Source organism: Kogia breviceps, chromosome 17 (assembly GCF_026419965.1).
Source record: "Kogia breviceps isolate mKogBre1 chromosome 17, mKogBre1 haplotype 1, whole genome shotgun sequence".
Lineage (NCBI taxonomy): Eukaryota > Metazoa > Chordata > Mammalia > Artiodactyla > Physeteridae > Kogia > Kogia breviceps.
In genome coordinates this window covers 44,751,108-44,772,399 of record NC_081326.1, presented here as the reverse complement: position 1 = coordinate 44,772,399, position 21,292 = coordinate 44,751,108, and the positions used below count along the sequence as shown (strand labels likewise).

Here is a 21,292-nt window from a genome sequence, read left to right as displayed (position 1 = left end):
TTCTTACCTCCAACACTTATTCCAAAAGCCACAAATTCTGAGTTAACGGAATACTCATTACAGAGAAGCCAAAAAGCAGTATTTCGAGTTTTGGGGCATAGTTTTTGGAGCAAGACTGTCTAGAGACAAGTTCTAGGGTCAAGTTCTAGCTCTTTTACCTGCTGCCTATGTAGACTGAGGCAAGTGCCATATTTTCTTCAGCTGTAAAATGCCTACTTACAGTGACGAGAAGAATTAAATGCATTAGCAGAGATAAAGTACTACAAACAGTTCCTGGAACATGGTGAGCTCTATCTATGTGTATTAAATTCTGTTCCATACTCAGGCAAAATTGTGAAACTGAAGTTCACACTGACATTTTTTTCTTCCAACAACAACAACAAAAATTCTGTTCTATAGTAATCACTTGATCATATTCAATGCCCTTCTCTAAGATCTCCATTATCACAACAGTGTTAAAAGTAATTTTGCAGATGGAAATTCTAAGTCATAGTATTACATGTGAAAAGGCTTGGGTCCACAGACATTCAGTAGTATATTTAGTGCAAGTAGGATGCACTTTGCTACATTTTAGAACCTTCTCAAAAGTAGATGCACCAAAAGCCCTAACTCTTGATCCTAAAGTGAATATAATAGAATATTGATGAAAAAGCACTTGGTGGACCACACAGATCTGGACCTTCCACTGTGGCCTTTTTCCTAGTGTCTCTTTCTAAGAAACAACCGTCTTGCCTTTCATTTCTCTGCCATAAACTTCCATTCTTTGACAAGTAATTCAAAGATTTCCTTCTCGGGAAAGGTGTACTCACAGCTATTTTCCAAATTTCCTTCACAACCTCTAACCACCATCACTTGAATGCAGTGTGCCCTTACATCACACTTTATAGGTACATACAGAGGATCTTTCGTTTTATCCAGTCTTATAAATTCCGTGGATCCGTGAAGACGGTTTGCCCTTCAAAGTTTACCCAAACGCAGCCAAGGAGTATTTACAAATATTTGTTAACTAGTTTATTAATCATGACAGAGACTCAAAGATACAGATTTGTTTCTTTTGCAATCAGTCAACCAATCAACAAGGCATTAAATGGAAATATTCTGGGGCTTCAGCATCTGACTGGTGCCAAGAGACAGAGAAAATATATAAGGCACTTTCTTTGCCTCAAACATATAAAAATTGGTTGAGGAGGTGAGGAAATTTATACGAGAAATGACAACAACCAAAGAAACTGAAATACAGCAAATGACTAGATATGAAGGTCTATGTTAAAGCATTCATCCATTCATTTATTCAGGTGTCCTGACTGGAAAAGTACAGAATGAATGTTACCAGGAAAGGAAGATCAGCAAAATTCTGGAAAGATTTTATGGCTGTTGTGAACTTTGCTTTGACCCTTAATATATTTAAGAATTAGGAAATTTTGGAGTAGGAGGGTAGCATGATGAAAAGAGCATTTAAGGAAGTGAAGACAAGAACAGAGAAGATGCATTTCCAAGGTCTTCTTTGAAGGAATGTGTGGTAACCCGTAACAACACATGGTGAACCAGTATTAATAAGCATGGCCCTGAATGAGTTCATTGTCCATGCCATAGTACTCTGCAGCCTGAGAATAGGCTTGCTTACTAAAACATATTGGACTGATAAATTCTAGGGTTCTAATTCCCAGGGGATGTAAGAAGATGTGATATACTGCAACTACTCAGACTCAAAAAGACTGTCAACTATGGGCTTACGAATAAAAACTCTTAATCCAATAATATGAGCATGTAAACAAGAACTATGAAAAAATTAAAATAGTTGACATATTACTGACATGGATATCACTTTTTCCGAGTTTAAACATTTATCCTTAATTCGGTTACATTATCTTTATAATTTAAAAAAAATTAAATGTATCGTCTACCTGGAAAACATCACAATCCTTTATGATGGCCCTAAATGATTGTTGATATGGCCAAAGGGAGAGAGGCCTTTAAAAAATATATATATATATATATATATATATTTATCCTACAGTAAAACTGTAGGCTACCCTCACCCTTGGCATTTTCACTGTTCTGTACAAGGCTGCTTGTTTCTTTTGTTGTTGCCAAAGTCTAATAAACAGGAGAGACTGTCATGCTTATGCATGAAATAGAATTTAGTCAAATAAAAAATTTTGGTCAAAAAAAAAAAGAATTAGAACCAAAACACTCAGGCCATTCTGACTACAATTACCAAGTTTCCACAACTGTTTGGAAACATTTTAATATAATTTGTAGGATGCCAAAAGGCAGGCAGACAGCCAACATCACCATACCTTGCTGTGATTTGGTGCAGTGCATCTAAACATTTCTTAATCATTTGGCCCGAGAAAAATGGTAGTAAAGGAAGTATGGTAACATATATTTTCTAGATTATCCCTAAAGGACTTTAGACATCAAGGAATATTAGAATGTTATATTTAAATCTTGAATATTAGAATTCTACTTTTTTCCTTGGGTGGGAGGAAAGAGACATCTGCTAAGAATCTACTACGAAAAGACCATGATTCCTTAACAGTGGTAAAATCGGATATAGCTAAATAATTCCATGTCTTTGATCAGCCACCAATTTTTTTAGGTCTTATGATTCATTTATTCATTCATCCACTCTTTCAATAAATATTTGCTGAGCATCTACTTTGCATCAGACACCGTGCTAGGTGCTATGGATACCACAGTGAACAAAAAGAGAAGCAGTCCCTGCTGTCATGAAGCTTCCGATCTAGTAGATGAAAAATATTAGTCAAATAATCATTAATTTAAAAATTTACAAACTATGTGCAAGCACTCTAAGGAAGAGCAACAGAGTTCTAGGAGAGCACATCACCACCGAGAAAGTAAAAATCAGCCCCACTGACAATGAGCCTTGATGGTTCTAACAGAACGTACTGCTTCCAATAGCACACAGACAAGGCCAACAGAAGATAAGCAGTGCTCCCAACAGAACCCCAGAAGACAATAACACAGCTACAAAAGCGAGTAACATCCCCCCTTCTGCGGGATTGATGCTTTCTTGGCAAAGATATCCTCAGCCCTGCTTTGTTCATCCCATCTCCTGAACAATGATGACTGAGGTACCCAGTTTCTGGACTGCCCCAACGTCTTGACATATGAAATCCAAAGCTGGTTGTCACTTCCATGATCCCTTCTTAGACTCATCCAGAACAAGCCCAAACACTATCAAGAGCTCCTCCCAACTCTCTCCTACTGAGTTGTCCCTAAGGGTCCCCTGAAGAAGCAGGCTAAATAAACGTAACTTTGACTACAGATGTGTTCACGGTAGTCTTTGGCTGGTGGACTTAGATACAAAGAAAACTGACTTTACTAGGGACTGAAAGGGGGGGACAGGGAAGGCTTCCTTGAGGAAGTCACACAGGAGGAAGGGTGTGGAAGGTAGTAAAGAATATTCTAGAATAGCATTGTCCAATGGAACTTTATGCAAAGATGGAAGTGTTCTATACCTTCACTAACATGGTAGCCACTGGCCACATGTATCTTTTGAGCACTTAAAATGGAGACAGTGGGAGTGAGGAACTGAATTTTTAATTGTATTCCGTCTTAATAGCCACATGTGGCTAGTGACTGCAGTATCGCCCAGCACAGTTCTAAAACAGTAGCAGGCACATGGGTCCTGAGGCAGGAGGGAGCAGATCAGGTTCACAGAACTGAATGATGCTCAGAGCAGACAGCACCAGGGGGAAAGATGTGCAAGATGAGGTGGGAAAGGCAGAGGAGAAACAGAACGTGCAAGGCCTTGTAAACCCGTTAAAGATTTAGATCTTAATCCTAAAAACAATGGGATTTCAGTGAGAGGGCGTCATGATCAGATTAGCATTCTGAAAAGACCATCCCAGGTACAGTGTACAAAAGTGGACAGTATTATATGCCAGAGATAATGATAGCTTGGGTCAGTATGGTGGAAGTAGAATGGAGATAAGTGATTTCAGAGAGATTTAAGAAAGTGAAGTTGATAGAACTGATAATGACTTAGATGGGGATTATCGGAGAGCAAAGTATCAAGAAAAAAATCCTCGTTGCTTGAGAAACCAGAAGGATGGTGGTGCCCCTCCACTGGAGCAGAGAACATGAGGGAAGATTGTAAGTCAGATTTTGAGCTGGTAGAGAGTCAAATAGGCAGTTGAACATAAAGGTCTGGAGCTCAGAGAGGAGAACTGGGCTGGAGAAAAAAAATGTGAAAACTATTCAGGACACAGATGATAACTGAAGCTGCGGACAGAAAGCTAAGAGCATTTTCAAGAGACAACAGTGATCAAAGCATCAAAACGGTGCTGCAAAGTTAACAGCCTTAACAGAATGGGGATTTCCAGAGCCGTTCTATTCAAGAGCTGGGTTGATGGCCCCTAGGAACCTAATAATAGGCCATCCAATCTCGTAAAATTTGACTAGGTACAAAGAAACCTAAATCCTTCCCAAGTATAAAATGTGTATGCTAAGGATTTTCCAAAATTTTGCTTGGTGCAAAAACAAACTAATAAAATAATAGAAGTTTTAGTGGTACCATATGCACTATATCATGTATTTAAAATAAACATAACAAATTTGGTTGCACTAATCAAAAGTGAAGCCATGTTCCATTTCAGTACTTGAATCAACATTTTTAAGATTTTATTCTTTAAGTTTGTGGTGGGAAGTGAACTATCAGTTAAAAATCAGTCATGTTGAACAGGGTTTAGATCCAGGGTAACTTCCAGTATCAGTCTACAGATGAATGTAACATCAATGGATATAACCATCATATGTCTGTTGGGTATAACAAATAATAATTCTTTGATTTTATTTCAGGATTCTCTGCAAACGATGTTAATTTGACAAATAACATACCAGGGACTAAATAATGAAATACGTGGTAGAGATATCTGCTGCTCACTCATAAATCATTCTCATTCCTGAGCACATGGGAGGACTAAATGGGAAAACTAGACTTCTCTTAACCTCTTGCAGTTAGTTAAGACCATGTGACTGGTTCTAGCCAATGAAATGTGAACAGGGGTAACAGCATTACTTCCAGGTCAAAGTATTTACAGCTCAGTGTGCCATCTCCATGGTCTCTCTTCCCCAGCTGGGGTGACCCTGAAGCCACATATAGAGATGGTAATGTCACAAGATGGAGGGAACCTGGATTCCTGATCAAAATACAGGTCTGCAGACATCTATCAAGATTATTATTAGCAAGAAATAAACATTTAGTGTATCAAATCACTGAGATCTGGTATTCCTTCATTCATACAGTTAGACTTATGTTAACTGACATACAAAATTGTAGTATAGAATAGCAAATTCTTTCTTCTACTTTGATTCTTATGATGACAATACATATGATTTTTCTGTAAAAATTCTTTCTTGTGTCTCTCAAGGTTTACATGTTTCCTAAAAACACTCTAGGTGTTAATACTACCCTGTTTTACATTTATCAACTATACACTTTGCTTATTAGCTGTGTGACCTTTGGCACATTCATAACCTCTCTGAATCTCTGTTTTTTCATCTGTAAAGTGGGAAGAGCAATACCTTCCTTGCAGAATTGGGGTATAGTAAATATTAGAAATAAAGTGTGTAAGCCACAGTGCCTGGCACACAGTAGTACTCAATAAATAGCAGCTACATAGACAGTAACCTTCTAGAGCGCAGAAACAAAGGCACACCTCCTGCCCTCTACTCCCACATCTAGCACAATGCCTAACACCCAGTATAAACAAATATTTACCAAATGTTACTACGAAGAGGATACAGAATAAAATATAAATCAAATTAGCTAAAATAAAGTCATTAAAGCACTTTTTAATGCTACTAGCCTCAGTTGAACCAAACTGCTCCCTTTCGTGGTACCACTACACACACACACACACACACACACACACACACACACACACACACAGAAGAAGCCATCTCTAATAGCAAACGAAACTTGCTAATTCAACAAATAGTAGACATTTTAGTAGTTTGCCTAAAGGAAGTGCTAGGTTTTAGACAAATTTTCCTTAGTGAAATTTACTTGGTGAAATCACTCTGAGCTCACCTGATCTTATAACCAGTTGACAGTGCCATGGCTAAAGATCATGATAGATCATTCCATTTAACTTACATCAGATTGAAATATAATATGCAATGTAAACACTGATTTCCAAGACTAGCAGAGCAGCTAAACCAAACTCGGTGGAAATAATTTTCACATTTAGTTTCTGGTAAGTTGCTTTCTCATCCACTTCAAAATAAAACCCCCAATACAACTGCATCCTTTCATAAGCCTCTTTACCTACAACACAAACAACTCATAACACATCCTCCAAATAGCACGATGGTTCCGTTGACATTGGACCATATCCATGGACTCTTCTGTGACTAATGGAACATTTCTGCACTGTGTGAGAAAAACATTAGTAGCAACCCTTCAGTGAAAAAGTATGCACCTCACATTCCTATGTGGAATTATTTGCTTTTCTCTACAGAAGCACCCCTGACTGCTGGAGGGCAAATCAACTAGTCAACAATACCAAAAACCCTACGAGATCCCTTGCTCAGTTTGAAAAAAAAAAAAAAAAAAAAGCAGCAGCAGCCGCAGGTGGTGGACTCTTTTAAGCCACACCACACAGGAAGCTAAAGAAGCAAACTTTAAGATAATATTTTTATTACAAGGACACTGAAAGTTTGATATAAAGCTACCAGAACCCAAGAAATACGGAAGCCTGGTGAGGGCAGGGAATTTATTGTGTCTCACTCGACTCATTCCCCAGTTTCATAGACTACAGCAGGCACTCAGGAATGGGAGGCCAGGAAAAGAAGGGCTGCTAGTGTGACTTGTCTACGGTGAGGCCCTCCCAACGCCGCAGAGAGTCGGTTCCTTTTGTTCCTCTTATTCTCATATGAAAGATGAGAAATAGCTAATGACGTAGACAAAGAATCCTCGTTGAAAAAAACAAACACATTTAAGCAAGGCACTATGTTCAGTTATGGAGCTCCTAAGAACTGGAAGGTCCCACAGTGTCTCTGAGTGTAGAGGTAACAGCTAAGGACATTGGTCCTGGAGCCCGACAGCTTGTGGCAAGTCCCATCTCTTCCACTTGCTACGGTGCGACCGTGGGTGTTCTTATGCTTTCTGTGCCTTGGTATCCTCATTTGGAAAACACAGATGACAATAACAGTACCTCATAGGGTTTTTGTGAGGATTAAATGAGTATCTATCACTTAGAATGATGCCCAGCACAAAGTAAGTGCTCATCAAATGCTTATTACTTTAAAATATGATTATTTAGGGTTACAATTTCAGCCTCAGGTGGCTGAATTTTGTCCCATTGGCAACTAAATGGGTATCAGGCTGCAAGTATTTGGTATACTGCCACCACAGTCACTCCTCTTTAAGAAATAAGAAACCACAAGTTTTCTCCTTCTGCCATTGTCTTTTACTGACCCAGGTGGACTGCAAAATGAGATGTCAGTGACCATCGACTCAAATGTAAAGGCACTGCTCCTAAATGTGGAAGCAGCTGACCTGAACTACAGACAAGAAAAAAAGCATTACATATTCTGGGTCAAAAACTGGAGAGGTGATCCACAAGTATATCAGCAATTGTTGTTCTACAAAGATCCCAAGGCAATTAAATGGAAAGAATATTGTCTTTTCAACAAATGGTGCTGGAACGCTGGATATCAATGTGGGAAAAAAAATGGGACTCAACCCTTCTCTAACACCAGATATAAAAATTATCTCAAAGTGGATCATAAACCTACACGTAAGATGTAAAACTATTAAATGTCTAGAAAAAAACCAAAAATCTTTGTGATATTAGGTTGGGCCAAGACTTCTTAAACTGTACATCAAAAGCATAAACTCTAAGAGGAAAATATTGATTAACTGGATTTCATCAAGATTAAATATTGTTGCTGTTTGAACAACATAGTTAAGAAAATAAAGCGGCTATCAAACTGCAAAATGTATAACTAATAAAGAGCTACACTATTTAAGCATCTCTTACAACTTAATAAAAGGAAGACAGATAACCCAATTTAAAAATTGGGCAAATTATTTGAACAGACATTTCACAAAAGAAGTTATAGGAATGGTCAAATAAACACACGGAATAATATTCAACATCACTAGACACCAGAGAAATGCAATTTTTTTTTTTTTTTTTTTTTTTTTTTTTTTTTTTTTTTTTTTCCGGTACGCGGGCCTCTCACTGTTGTGGCCTCTCCCGTTGCGGAGCACAGGCTCCGGACGCGCAGGCTCAGCGGCCATGGCTCACGGGCCCAGCCGCTCCGCGGCATGTGGGATCCTCCCGGACCGGGGCACGAACCCGTGTCCCCTGCATCGGCAGGCGGACTCTCAACCACTGCGCCACCAGGGGGAAGCCCCTGAGAAATGCAATTTTAAACCACAATGAGACACAATCACATACGCACTAAAACAACTACAGTTAAAAAGACGGACAATATCAAGTTTGGGCAAGGATATGGAAAACGGGAACCCTCAGGTATTGCTGGCGAGAATGAAAATGTTCCAGCCACCTTGAAGCACTGTCAGCAGTGTTTCACATACATTTACCACATGACCCAGCAAGTGCAGTCCTAGGTATTTACACAAGACACATGAAAGCATATGTCCACAGCAGCATTATTCATAATAGCCAAAACCTAGAAGCCAAAATCTAGAAGCAACCAAATATCCACCAACTGGTGAATAAATTGTGATACATGCCTACCATGGAATACTACTCAGTAATTTTAGAAACAAATTATTAATACAAGCAATAACAGATGAATCTCAAAAAGATTATGCTAAATGAAAGAAGACAACATACAAGACTCTATACCATTCCATTTATATGAAATTTTAGAAAAAGCAAAAGTATAGTGAGAGAAGGCAGATTAGTGTCTGCCACGAGGAAGAGGAGAGGGGAGGGCTTCAAATTCAAACTTTTAGGATGTGGCAACTTTCCACTGATTCTGATGTTGGTTACATAATTGTAAACAATTACCAAAATTTTCAAACTGTGCCCTTAAAACGTGTGAATTTAAAACAAACAAGCAAGGCTTCCCTGGTGGCGCAGTGGTTGAGAGTTCGCCTGCCGATGCGGGGGACGCGGGTTTGTGCCCCGGTCTGGGAGGATCCCGCGTGATGCGGCGCAGCTGGGCCCGTGAGCCATGGCCGCTGAGCCTGCGCGTCAGGAGCCTGTGCTCCGCAGCGGGAGGGGCCGCAACAGCGAGAGGCCCGCGTACCGCAAAAAATAAAAATAAAAAATAAAACAAGCAAGCAAAGATCATTGCTTCTGTAAGTTCTTTGGGCACATGAGAAGAATACATAGAATCTATTTGTGAGGTACAAAGTACACATACATGTACACACTTGATTATTGATAATACCAATTCTTTCTTGAGTATTCAATCAGAGAAGGTCTTTAAAGAGTTATATTGTTTTAAAAAATGATGAACAGGCAACATCTTTGGCTGCCATTTGGAAAGTTACAAACTAGAAGAGGTCAAAGTGCAAACTTTACAAAGTCGGAAATTTCCACGCAAACAGCTCTTTGTTCTTCAAAAATATTTAATCTTAAGAATAAAACTTGGGGGCTTCCCTGGTGGCGCAGTGGTTGAGAGTCCGCCTGCCGATGCAGGGGACGCGGGTTCGTGCCCCGGCCCGGGAAGATCCCACATACCGAGGAGCGGCTGGGTCCGTGAGCCGTGGCCGCTGAGTCTGCGCGTCCGGAGCCTGCGCTCCGCAGCGGGAGAGGCCACAACAGTGAGAGGCCCGCGTACTACACACACACACACACACACAAAAAGACTAAAACTAAAACCAGTCAAGGAATCTGTCATCTAAGAGGCAGGAAAACGGAAATATTCCTCCACACACCTAGGCCAACGGTCTAATAAAACCCGTTTATGAAAAAAGATGCAGACATGTTTAAAAACAAACAAACAAAACCTTAAACTCACAGTTGAATTCACTCATCCCACTTAAAAAGCAAACAGAGAAAACAAGTTAGGTGGTTTTGGGTTTCAGTTCCAGTTGCTGATGTAAGAGCCGGGGACTCACCTCTGGGTTTCCGTCTTTGAAGCTCTCGCTGTAAGTACTGTCCGGCGTGCTGCGCTGATCATCCTTGAGGTAGGCACTGTGGCTGGCCACGGACGGCACGCCGTACTGAGTCTGTTCAAAGATAACCACGCGTTGCTCTTCACCATCTCCCCGGGGATAGTGCACAGGTGGGGCCGTGAAAACCGGTGTGAAATCTTCGGCCTTCACCACTGTGATTCCCGCCATGGGGATGACGGCTGCGCTCTCAGAGACGTTCGTGCTATACTGTTCCCGTTTGGAATTCTCCAGGTGGTCTTGATTTAGGGAAAGGTTCACTGGAACAGTCTTTAGAACCTGCACTCGGTTTTCTCCTCCACTCAAACTACTCTGGGCTCCACTGGTGCCAAGACAGTTTCTGTGTGTTTAAACCCACACCCCGCAACAGAACAGAATTAGAAACATCTGCAACTCCTAATAACTGATGTAAGCAAGAATCAGTGGATGCTAATGCATTCGGGAGAAAGCTGATGGCAAATTTTACAACGGAATGCAACGAATCTTTGTACCACTAGAAGGAGGAAAACTCCCCACATGTGCCTCCTGGTATCATGCAATGAGCCCCGCCTAGAAAGTGCTATTGCCCACCCCCACCCCCCGCCCCGGAAACAGCTGATCTAAGTCAAGCAAGCCTCCCATCTAGCTTCCAGTTCTCAGGATATATGGGAGCTGGAAGTATAATTTAAACAACATTGAAAAGGAACAATCATACAAACCAGAATGCCACACATCTTACTGACCTGGTTTCTTCAATAAGTCAGAGGCATGAAAAAAGAAAGAAAAGTGGGAGACTTGTTCTAGGTTAAGAAACTTAAAAGACATAATCAAATAGGATGAGCAGATCTTGTCTGGATCCTGATCTAAAAAACCAAAAAGGCACTTATGAGGTAGTGGGATTTTTGAGACAACTGAATATGAACGGAGAGGTAGCTGACGTTTAGGAAGTACTGTTAACTCACCTAGATGTGATAATGATTTTATCATTATCAGGTAATAAATTAGGTAATAAAATAAATAAAATAAAATAAATTAGGTAATAAAATGTCTTTGTTTATTTAGAGATACAAATCAAAAGTTTTTAGAGGTGAAATGACATAAAGTAAGCCAGGAACTTATTTTGAATACTATTGCAATAAAAATTTTAAAGAAAGAAAGAAAGAAAAGGTCAAGATTAAGTAGGTGTAACACAAAGTTATCAGTGCTGAACCTGGAGGATGGGATGGGTATCTGGGGGTTCGTTATACCATCGTCTTTATTTATGTGTATGTTTGAAAGCTTTCAAAAGAAAACATTTTAAAGTAGCTTTTTTTAAAAAGGTGGGAGCAGGACAGTAAGTTAAAGGAAGAGAATGGGAAGAATAGTTTTCACTCTTCTGCGGGCTAAACTCCGTGCAGGAAAAATAATATAACGAGAATTCATCATTAGAATATTTTCACTAAATCGAGAAGTAACATCAGCTCATTGATGTCCTTAGCACTGAATTACTTTCAGGGCTTAAGGAAGTGGTGTAACTGGGCTTATGTAAGACAAGATCTCTCAAATCTCAGACCTCCTGTGCTACAAAGAGAAAGGAAAGGATTTAGAAGATTAATTCTTGCCAGGATAAGATGAAATACTTTCATCTATACTACAGAATTCTGGGAGAGAGCAAAAGCAAAGAGAAACTTCTTACAAAAAGAGCGTTATTGATAGCAAAATGATTTTACTAGCGAAGTCCTTGTGGCCAGTAAGATTTGAGGCCACCTCTTACTTATTTATAGATTATTCTGAATGACACAGAGAGAAAATGCACGTTTTGCATGGAGCCCCGTTCCCAATGTCTGTTTTTTTTTTTAAAAAATTAGCATGTGCTTTCTGGGGCTTACAGCCATCTCTCATCAAGAGAAATATTTGCATGAAATTGGTTCTTCCAAGAATTGAGCTCTCGTGGGTCCTCTCTGTAAAGGAAATCCACTCGCCTCTGAGCTTGCCTCTCAAACAGGACTTGGTATTTTTAGCTTTGATTTTTCAGATAAAACTTCAAAGTGAAGCTTGAGGAAAGAATGGCTCCACAGGAACAAAGTCAACAGAAAAATACCTGGACCTCTCTGAGTCAGTCACAGACCTGTAGAAATCATTCTAGAAACAAATCCTTTAAAGAATAAAATCGTGACTCTATAAACATTCTGGCTTTAAGTAATAAGCTGCTTTCATGGCTAAATCAATACAATGAATCTGTATCTAAGACACAGTGAAAATTTAGAAATTATGTTCAATCTGAATCCAGTAAGCGGATGATGCCAAAACCCAGACCACCCATTTATATCAGTATTTCCTAAACCTTGTTGTTGAAAACACTGCATAGAATGTTAATACATGTTCCTCAAAGAAAGGAGACCATGATAAAATCAATATTTTTTTTAAAATTGCCTAAACAAGACCACCCTGGTGGGTCACAGTCATGAACACAGTAAAGGCCCCCAAGGGTTCCTCCACTTGTTTAAGTGTAACCCAGAATTTCTCAAACTCATTTTATCCGGGACCCTTCTGTGGAGGAGTAACTACTAATACTTGTGAGTAATGTCCTGCAAGTTGGGTGTAGGATGGTTGGTCTACGTTCATTAGCTACCAAAGCAATTATCCACTTTCGGCACTTCTGGGCTTTGCACAAGCACGGCCTTACTGGCTTTGCCAAAATATTCAGAATTAATCAACTCCTCTACAGTTAGAGTCCACTTTGGTCCAAATTTCTTAAGGCTTTAATTCATGCAAAACACTTGGATTCTAAACAAGAAACACACATCAAAATATTTTTGGTGTGGGCTTCCCTGGTGGCGCAGTGGTTGAGAATCCGCCTGCCGATGCAGGAGACGCGGGTTCGTGCCCCGGTCTGGGAAGATCCCACATGCCACGGAGCGGCTGGGCCCTTGAGCCATGGCCGCTGAGCCTGCTCGTCTGGAGCCTGTGCTCCGCAACGAGAGAGGCCACAACAGTGAGGGGCCCGCGTACCGCAAAAAAAAAAAAAAAAAAAAAAATTTGGTGTGTTTATAAACAAATAAATAAGCAAACTAATAGAGTTGTGCAAATCTAGTTGAATCATCACTGCCATGAGACGAGGGAACAACGGACTCGGCACCATCCTATAATGTGTCAGTTAACTGTGCCTCTATAGAATAGCACCAACTTTAAAAGCTGATGCCAGAGAACTCCGGAAGTCATCCAAAAAAGGATGATCAGAACAAAATAAGAATTATTGTGAGATATACTGACTCACCTGCAATAGAATTTAAAATTGAACCAAACGTTATAATGTGAGAAAAAAATGCAAGGCTAAGAATGGTTCATTGAAATATACTTTAAAAAAAAATTGGGGTCATGACACTGAGATTACTTTCCAAAGTGGCGACTTCTGTATACGAACATTTGTGATGATATCATGTCAGCACATGGCACCTTAATTCATGAGTACATTGCAGACCAAATGATATCCTTCCAAATTACATTCAACCGGAAGTCGACTAAGTCATAATCAGTCCATACAAGGTGGTTTGTCTATACCTCACTGCCAGTTTTTTTTTTAAGGCACTCCATTGATATCACAAAAATGGCCTTTAAAATACAATGAGTGGCTGTCAGTCTTTAATGTTGTTCTAAAAGATACTTTACCAAAACATGGGCTCTTTTGTCTATTATGATACATACAGAGCACACATCTTAGATTCGTTCCCCTCCCCACCTCCACCCCCAGAGCCTCCCCCAACTTTTCAGTGATTACTGGTATAGGACTTAGGAGACAGCACTTGCTTAGCCTAATAAGTGCTGGCTGGATGGAGGAAAAGTTATAGGACCTGAAGAGCATCAGCCTCTTTCTCCCTGTCATCACTGCTACTCACTAGTGCCCAGGGCCCCAAAGCAGCATAGACCATCAGAAGATCCCTCTGGAACCACAGATCAGATGCAGAAAGCCTTTATCTTCTGCTGGGGGTGTGCCTTAGAGGTGATACACAGCACAGGGCACTGATTGGCGGGGTGGTCCCCACTGATAGTTGTATGACAAGATCACAATGTCACAAGCAGTTCCTATCAAGGCCAGGAAAGATTCTGACATGTGTTTTAGCAGGAGACTTCATTTCTCCTGGCTTCACGTTTCCAAGTGGAAAAACCCGCAACAGAAAAGCACTGTGGCTTCTCCGTCCCTCTGTAGGGGAAGAGATGTACTTGATTGGTGAGTTTGGGAGAAGTAGCTGAGCAAGGTGGTTCAGACCCTTGTGGTTCCCTCTTTATGTCTGGATCATCTTGGCCACAGAAAGGGGACACTCCAGTCACCGCGGCCATGCCATCAGTGGCCTGACCCTTCAGGGAGGCCTGAAGTCCTGCTTGGGACTGGATGAATAGCCATATCTAAGTCAGGACTGAAATGTTACAAATTGCTGGTTCAAAATCACATTCTCTAATTAGCTTCATCAGAAATAAAATTGATTTTTTTTTCCTTTTTAACTTCCATCTGTCTGTTTCTTGTTTTTCAACTGGTTCTTAATTCAGGATTGAAGGAAAGGAGTATGACCTATGGTCTCCTAACATCTTTCCTGCCCCTGTACTCCAACAGTGTCCTCTGCCACCCATGGCTTCCTACCAGCTCCTCCCTAGACTGAGATCAGCCTGGCCTCCTTCCTCTCCCCCTTATCAAAGATGATCTTCAAATGTCTCACTCCCTCAAGGGCCTCATTGCAGTCATACAGCCATTGGATGGACAGAAAAGTTCATGCCAGCAGTAGGCTATCTTGCCTGTATATCACCTCCAACTCTTGGGATTTGCAGCCTCCTTGGAAGATACTGATGGCCCTTTGCAGAATTGCAAAACCAAAAAATACAATTTTCTCTCCCGCCTGAGAGATCCAGTTTTGTTCCAGACTCCAAAACCAGGTAGCAGACATTAAGCTTCTTGACTCCCATATCCTCTCAAGAACAAAAGTTATAGTTTAATACTATTGTTTTCGAAAAACATAGAAAAAGAGTTATTTGGGGAGTCAGGCAAATTCCTGTATATATTATCATACCTTTTATCCTGGTCTTCTTGGCTGTCACTTGCTTTGCTTACAGATAGCAGCCTCTTGTCTCGAGGAACCTGAAAACATCACCAACCATCAGTCAGACTTACATAGATGCAACTGTGACCTCGTGCAGAGCTTGACACCAGCATAAGCAAAGAAAAGGAAATGGAACATTCTCCAGAGAACGGTGGCAAATTTGCAATGGCCAGGAGATGGTTAAAGGTAATTAGCCTGATTGGCAATAACAGCAGACCAGACACAAAAGGGTGATGATCAATGCAGGGCCACAGCAATCCTGATTCTGCTGTGCCCTGCTGACACTGGCAACTCTCTCTCGCTGGACCTGAGCACCTTCTGAGCCCTCCCCACCTTGGTTGGGAGTGGATGAGGGGAAAGGGTAAGAGCATCTGTGCTCTGGAGCAGACAGAAAACATCTTGGAGCTACAACAGGTATCCTGTTAAGGAACAGGGACTCACCTTCCACTCCGATGAGGGACTCCAGGTGCTGACATGCAGGGGGGACAACTGGGTAGGGGGCTGCACTGTCCAGTGAGGGAGCAACATCTAACACTTGGTCCAGACTTTACCTACCCTCCCTAGCTCTCGAACTGGCTTCCACCCTTCTTCTTCTAAAGCACTTTTATTATTGACTTCACAACCACAATGCCAACGTATTACCTGAAAGATTATTGAAAAAGTGCTACTTGAGAGAAGGGATACCCCTACCAGCTGTGTTCCTGAACATCATCTGACTGCCCTACCACATTAAGGATCGCTTACCTATCTCTACCATAGTTCTCAAACACATGAATAGTGGGTTTAGATTTGTTTGGCTGGTTGGATGTTTTGGGGTTTTTTTTGGTTTTGTTTTTGATTTTGTTTTTTCCTAAATCTCCAGATCTTCCTTCTAGCCAAACACCTTTGCACTCAAAACACTGCCTTCACTATTTTGACATGAGAGCGTTTATGAGAGGCATCTCTCTTCTGGATTCCGGCCTAGCAATCCTCATGGATAGTTTCCACTCACCTGAATGTGTATGCAAGCCCAGCTAGCTGGGCAAGGGAGGCAACATAGCAGGGTGGCTAAGAGTCCAGGCCTAGACCTGATTGTTTGGGTTCAAATCTCAGCTCTACCGCTTACTAATTCTGTCTCAGTTTCCTCAGCTGTAAAACAGGCATAATGGTAGTCCTATACCTCACAGGGTGTTTAGTAAAATTAAATGAGTTAATTTTTTGAAAGCCACTTAGAGTGTCTGGGAATTTATACACATTTGTTAAATAAAAATAAGGTAAATCAATTGTCCTTCACTCACATGTCAATGATGAGAGTCTACAATGTAGCAGGCATTACTAAGTGCTAGACAGAAATGAAATGAATAAAACATAGCTCCTATCATCTACTGAAAATGACAGATAAACATAAAATTTTAATGCTCAGCACACCCATGTTCATAGCAGCATTATTCACAATAGCCAAAAAGTGGAAATGACCCAAATGTCCATCTACAGATGAATGCATAAACAAAATGTGGTATATACATACAATGGGATATTATTCAGCCTTAAAGATGAAATTCTGATACATGCTATAATATGGATGAAGCTTGAAGACATTACAGTAAATCCCGCGTGACTCAAATCCATCAACTTCCCTGTGGATGCCTGCCTCCTGGTTCAGCCTCCGACATCTCTTACCCGAGCTACGGCATCAGCCTAACTGGTCTCTCCTCTCCTTCACTTAACCCCTGCAAATCCATTCGGGATCCATTAAGAAGATCCAGAGTGATCTTTAAGTCTGACCCCACTATGCTCTTACTTAAAACTCTTCAATGCTTCCTGTTATTCTCAGGAACATGGCCTCCAAAAACTCTTCTGCCTCCACTTGGGCCACCCCCATCACTGCTGTGTGTACAGCCACACTGCATCTCTGACCATGCAATGCTCCTTCTTGCAGCAGAGCCATCACACAGTCCCCTCTGCGTGGAACGTACCCCAGTCCCCCGCCCCACCCTACCCGCGCCTTCTCTAAGCTAACTTGTGAGCTTACTTCGAGAACCATCTGAATGCCCATATCCAAGATTAGACTACAGTCTCCATGAGCGTCCACCTTGTGCATGGTTATGTCCCAAGCGCCTGGAATGTAGCAGGCCCTCACTAAATTCTTGTTGAAAGAATGACTGAATCTGGTTGAGAGTCCGCCTGCCGATGCAGGGGACAGGGGTTCGTGCCCCGGTCCGGGAAGATCCCACATGCCGCGGAGCAGCTGGGCCCGTGAGCCATGGCCACTGAGCCTACGCGTCCGGAGCCTGTGCTCCGCAACGGGAGAGGCCACAACAGTGAGAGGCCCGCGTACCGCAAAGAAAAAAAAAAAAGAAAGAATGACTGAATCAATCAAAATGGCCTGCAAAAAGCAGAATCAAAGAAATAGAAGAAATAGGGATTCCAAACGCTAAAACGTATTAGAAACTCCCAAAGACTCCTGGAAGTGAACATTAGTGTTGCTAAGATGCACCGATGCCAGCTCTAAGCAGCCTGCTCAGTCTACAGTATCGGGCATAATGTGACAAAGGGAAACCTTTGGGTTTGCTACCATCTGGGTCACCCTGAACCATGTTTACCTTTGGCTTCCCAAAGACTGTCCTTCTTAGAGAAACTGAGACCTCTGAACTCAGGCCCCTTTCTCAAGTCTAGACCCACAATACTGTTTATCAGACAACCCTACCTAGACATCCTACAAGCACACCAAACTCAACATACAATTATCCTTTTCCCCAAAGCCCTTCTTCTGTACTCTGCCTTCATTAATCTGAGAATCAGCTTAGATATTATGATCCTAATTATAGGGTTTTCCCACCAAATCTCACACACACACAAACACACACACACACACACAATCAGTTGCCAGCTTTTATTCAAACAAATACGCAGTGATTTCTTGAACATACTGCTTTGTCTCTATGCAGTATGGCTGACCAAACAGAATGGCTGATTTAGGGAGAACCTTACAAATGCTGACCCAGGGAACAACCGTCTTGCTTTAGGGCTTCATCATTTTTTATCTGGACTATTGCAACAAACTGTTCACTGGATTCTCTGCTCATAACCCACCTCCCTGCTGCTGCTGCTGCTGCTGTAATATGCATAAATCATTTCTGCAATCTACCAGGCTTATGTTCAAAATCCTTCAGCGATGGAGAAAATGATGCCAAATAATAAGACAGAAAAATTACAGGAAATTTCACTTTTTTCTTTCTGCTTCCCTGCATTTTCTATAATGTATATGTATAAGCCAAAAATAAAAAGCTGATTTCAACAGCTATGAATATTTATTAAATCACTTATTCACTCATTCTAGATAATATGAATTTAAATCATTAGAATACATAAAAACCAGAACTTCCCCGGTGGTGCAGTGGTTAGGAATCCATCTGCCAATGCAGGGGACATGAGTTCAAGCCCTTGTCCAGGAAGATCCCACATGCCTCAGAGCAACTAAGCCCATGCACCACAACTACTGAGCCTGCGCTCTAGAGCCCGTGAACCACAACTGCTGAGCCCACGTGCCACAACTACTGAAGCCTGTGCGCCTAGAGCCCATGCTCCACAACAAGAGAAGCCACAGCAATGAGAAGCCCGCACACCGCAACGAAGAGTAGCCCCTGCTCGCCGCAACTACAGAAAGCCTTCGCGCAGCAACGAAGACCCAATGCAGCCAAAAATAAATAAATGAATAAATAAATAAATTGAGGTATGGTTGATGTACAATATTATATAAATTTCAGGTGTCCAACATAGAGATTCCCAATTTTTAAAGGCTATATTCCATTTACAGTTATTATAAAATATTGGCTATATGCTCTGCACTGTACAATATATCCTTGTAACTTATTTATTTTATACATAGTAGCTTGTACCTCTTAATCCCCTACCCTTATCTTGCCCCTCCCCCCCTCCCCTCTCCCCACTGGTAACCACTAGTTTGTTCTCTACATATTTAAGTCTGTTTCTGTTTTGTTATATTGACTAGTTTGTTTTCATTTTTTAGATTCCACATATAAGTGATATCATACAGTGTTTGTCTTTCTCTGATATTTCACTTAGCATAATACCCTCCAAGTCCATCCATGATGTTGCAGGTGACAAAATTTCATTCTTTTTTATGGCTGAGTAGTACTCTATTGTATTTATATACCTCATCTTTATCCATTTGTCAGCTGATGGATACTTGGGTTGCTTCCATATCTTGGCTATTGTAAATAGTGCTGCTGTGAACACTGGGGTGGATGTATCTTTTCAAATTAGTGTTTTCATCTTTTTCAGATATATATCCAGGAGTGGAACCTCTGGGTCATATGGTGGTTCTATTTTTAGTTTTTTGAGAAACTGCCATACTGTCTTCCATAGTGGATGCACCAATTTACATTCCCGTCAACAGTATACCAGGGTTCCTTTTTCTCCACATCCTGAAATTGAGTTTTATGTAAACTCTCTACTCTGCATTTCAAAATATTTACAGAAAGCAGTGTTTCAACTTTCCTCTAAATATTAAAAATGTGCAAGAGGAGAGGTAATCCAGGTACCATATTTACTAATAATTTAGCCTCTGAACCTGTGGGAAATAAAATACATTGCTTTCCTAAATTACTAATGATTTTTGTTTCAAGGTGTGTTCCTCTTTTTCATTAATACAAAAGAATTGCCATCTGATACAGATACCTGAAATTATATCCATTTCACAGTCGTAAAATCTACTTTTAAAAAATAAGAAAAATATATTTTTTCTGTGTATCTTAATGTATTTCTTCAAAGTCTTATAAAAGCATTAACTAGGGGCTTCCCTGGTGGCACAGTGGTTGAGAGTCCGCCTGCCAATGCAGGGTTCGTGCCCCAGTGTGGGAAGATCCCACATGCCACGGAGCCCCTGGGCCCATGAGCCATGGCCCCTGAGCCTGAGCGTCCGGAGCCTGTGCTCCGCAACGGGAGAGGCCACAACAGTGAGAGGCCCGCGTACCGCAAAAGAAAAAAAAAAAAAGCATTAACTAACGTATTTGTTTAACATAGTCATAAAAGTTACCAAAAAATGTTGTAATGACCCAAGTGATTAAATCAGGGTCACTTTAATATGTTACTAGATTTTAAAGATTGATAAAGGTATCAATTTTTCACAGCGGGTGAAGGAGAAGAGGGGACGAAGTGAGAGAGTGGCATGGACATATATACACTACCAAATGTAAAATGCATGGCTAGTGGGAAGCAGCCGCATAGCACAGGGAGATCAGCTCGGTGCTTTGTGACCACCTAGAGGGGTGGGATAGGGAGGGAGGGAGGGAGATGCAAGAGCGAGGGGATATATGTATACATATAGCTGATTCACTTTGTTGTACAGCAGAAACTAACACAACATTGTAAAGCAATTATACTCCAATAAAGATATTTTTTAAAAAGGTGTCAAGTTTTAACTATTTTTTATAATAAAGGAAAATTGCTTTGTGATGCCTTTCTAGGGGTGAGACCATTTCTGAACATTACATATTAACACAAAAGTCCAATAAAGCTGAACCCTCAAGAAATAGCCTATAGCATGAAGCAGTCTAACATGATAAGTTCTGTGTTTCTATACCATCCTCAATACATTCTGAAAATTCTGACTCCAAAACGTTTAGAATTCATCCTTGTATTTTTCAAATAAGCTCCTTAGTCAAAAAGGGTTAAAATATATAAAACAAACACAAACAAAGAAAAGAAGAAAGGAAAGCCTGCCAAGAAGCCATCTTTGGTTTTAGGCTCATTTTTTTTCAGGCAATTCCTGTTCATTGTAGGAAACTGCCCTGCTTACATGAAATGGAGGTTAGACCCTAAAATATCCTTTCATCTGGACCCCAATTCCCAAAGTTAAAGGCCCGTCTTGCTATGTCAGGAGCCATGTTGGGAGTTGTACAGCTTCACAAGAGAGCTGTCAAAATCAGCCAACTCCAGCTCCATTGGCAAAGGGGAAAAAAAATCAGCCTAGACTGGCAAAGGTACCAGTGGAATTCCTTTCCTATATTTCTCCAGCACTTTCCAACCATAAAAAATGCATTTATTTGAGTTAATAATATCCTCATTTAAAGTAGCCTGGATGGGCCAACCTATCAGTTACTCATACCTTGTG

General features: G+C 40.9%; 1 protein-coding gene across 2 annotated transcripts in view; it reads right to left on the bottom strand.

The window, feature by feature from the left end:
* GRHL2 (grainyhead like transcription factor 2) overlaps nt 1-21,292 on the bottom strand; it is a 159,764-nt gene that overhangs the window by 91,871 nt on the left and 46,601 nt on the right. For both annotated transcript variants that reach the window (XM_067017416.1, XM_059042994.2), the window contains exons 3-4: nt 15,148-15,215; nt 10,076-10,469 (exon numbers count right to left, since the gene is read on the bottom strand). In XM_067017416.1, coding sequence (XP_066873517.1) covers nt 10,076-10,469; nt 15,148-15,215 — 462 coding nt within the window. The remainder of the gene's footprint in view (nt 1-10,075; nt 10,470-15,147; nt 15,216-21,292) is intronic.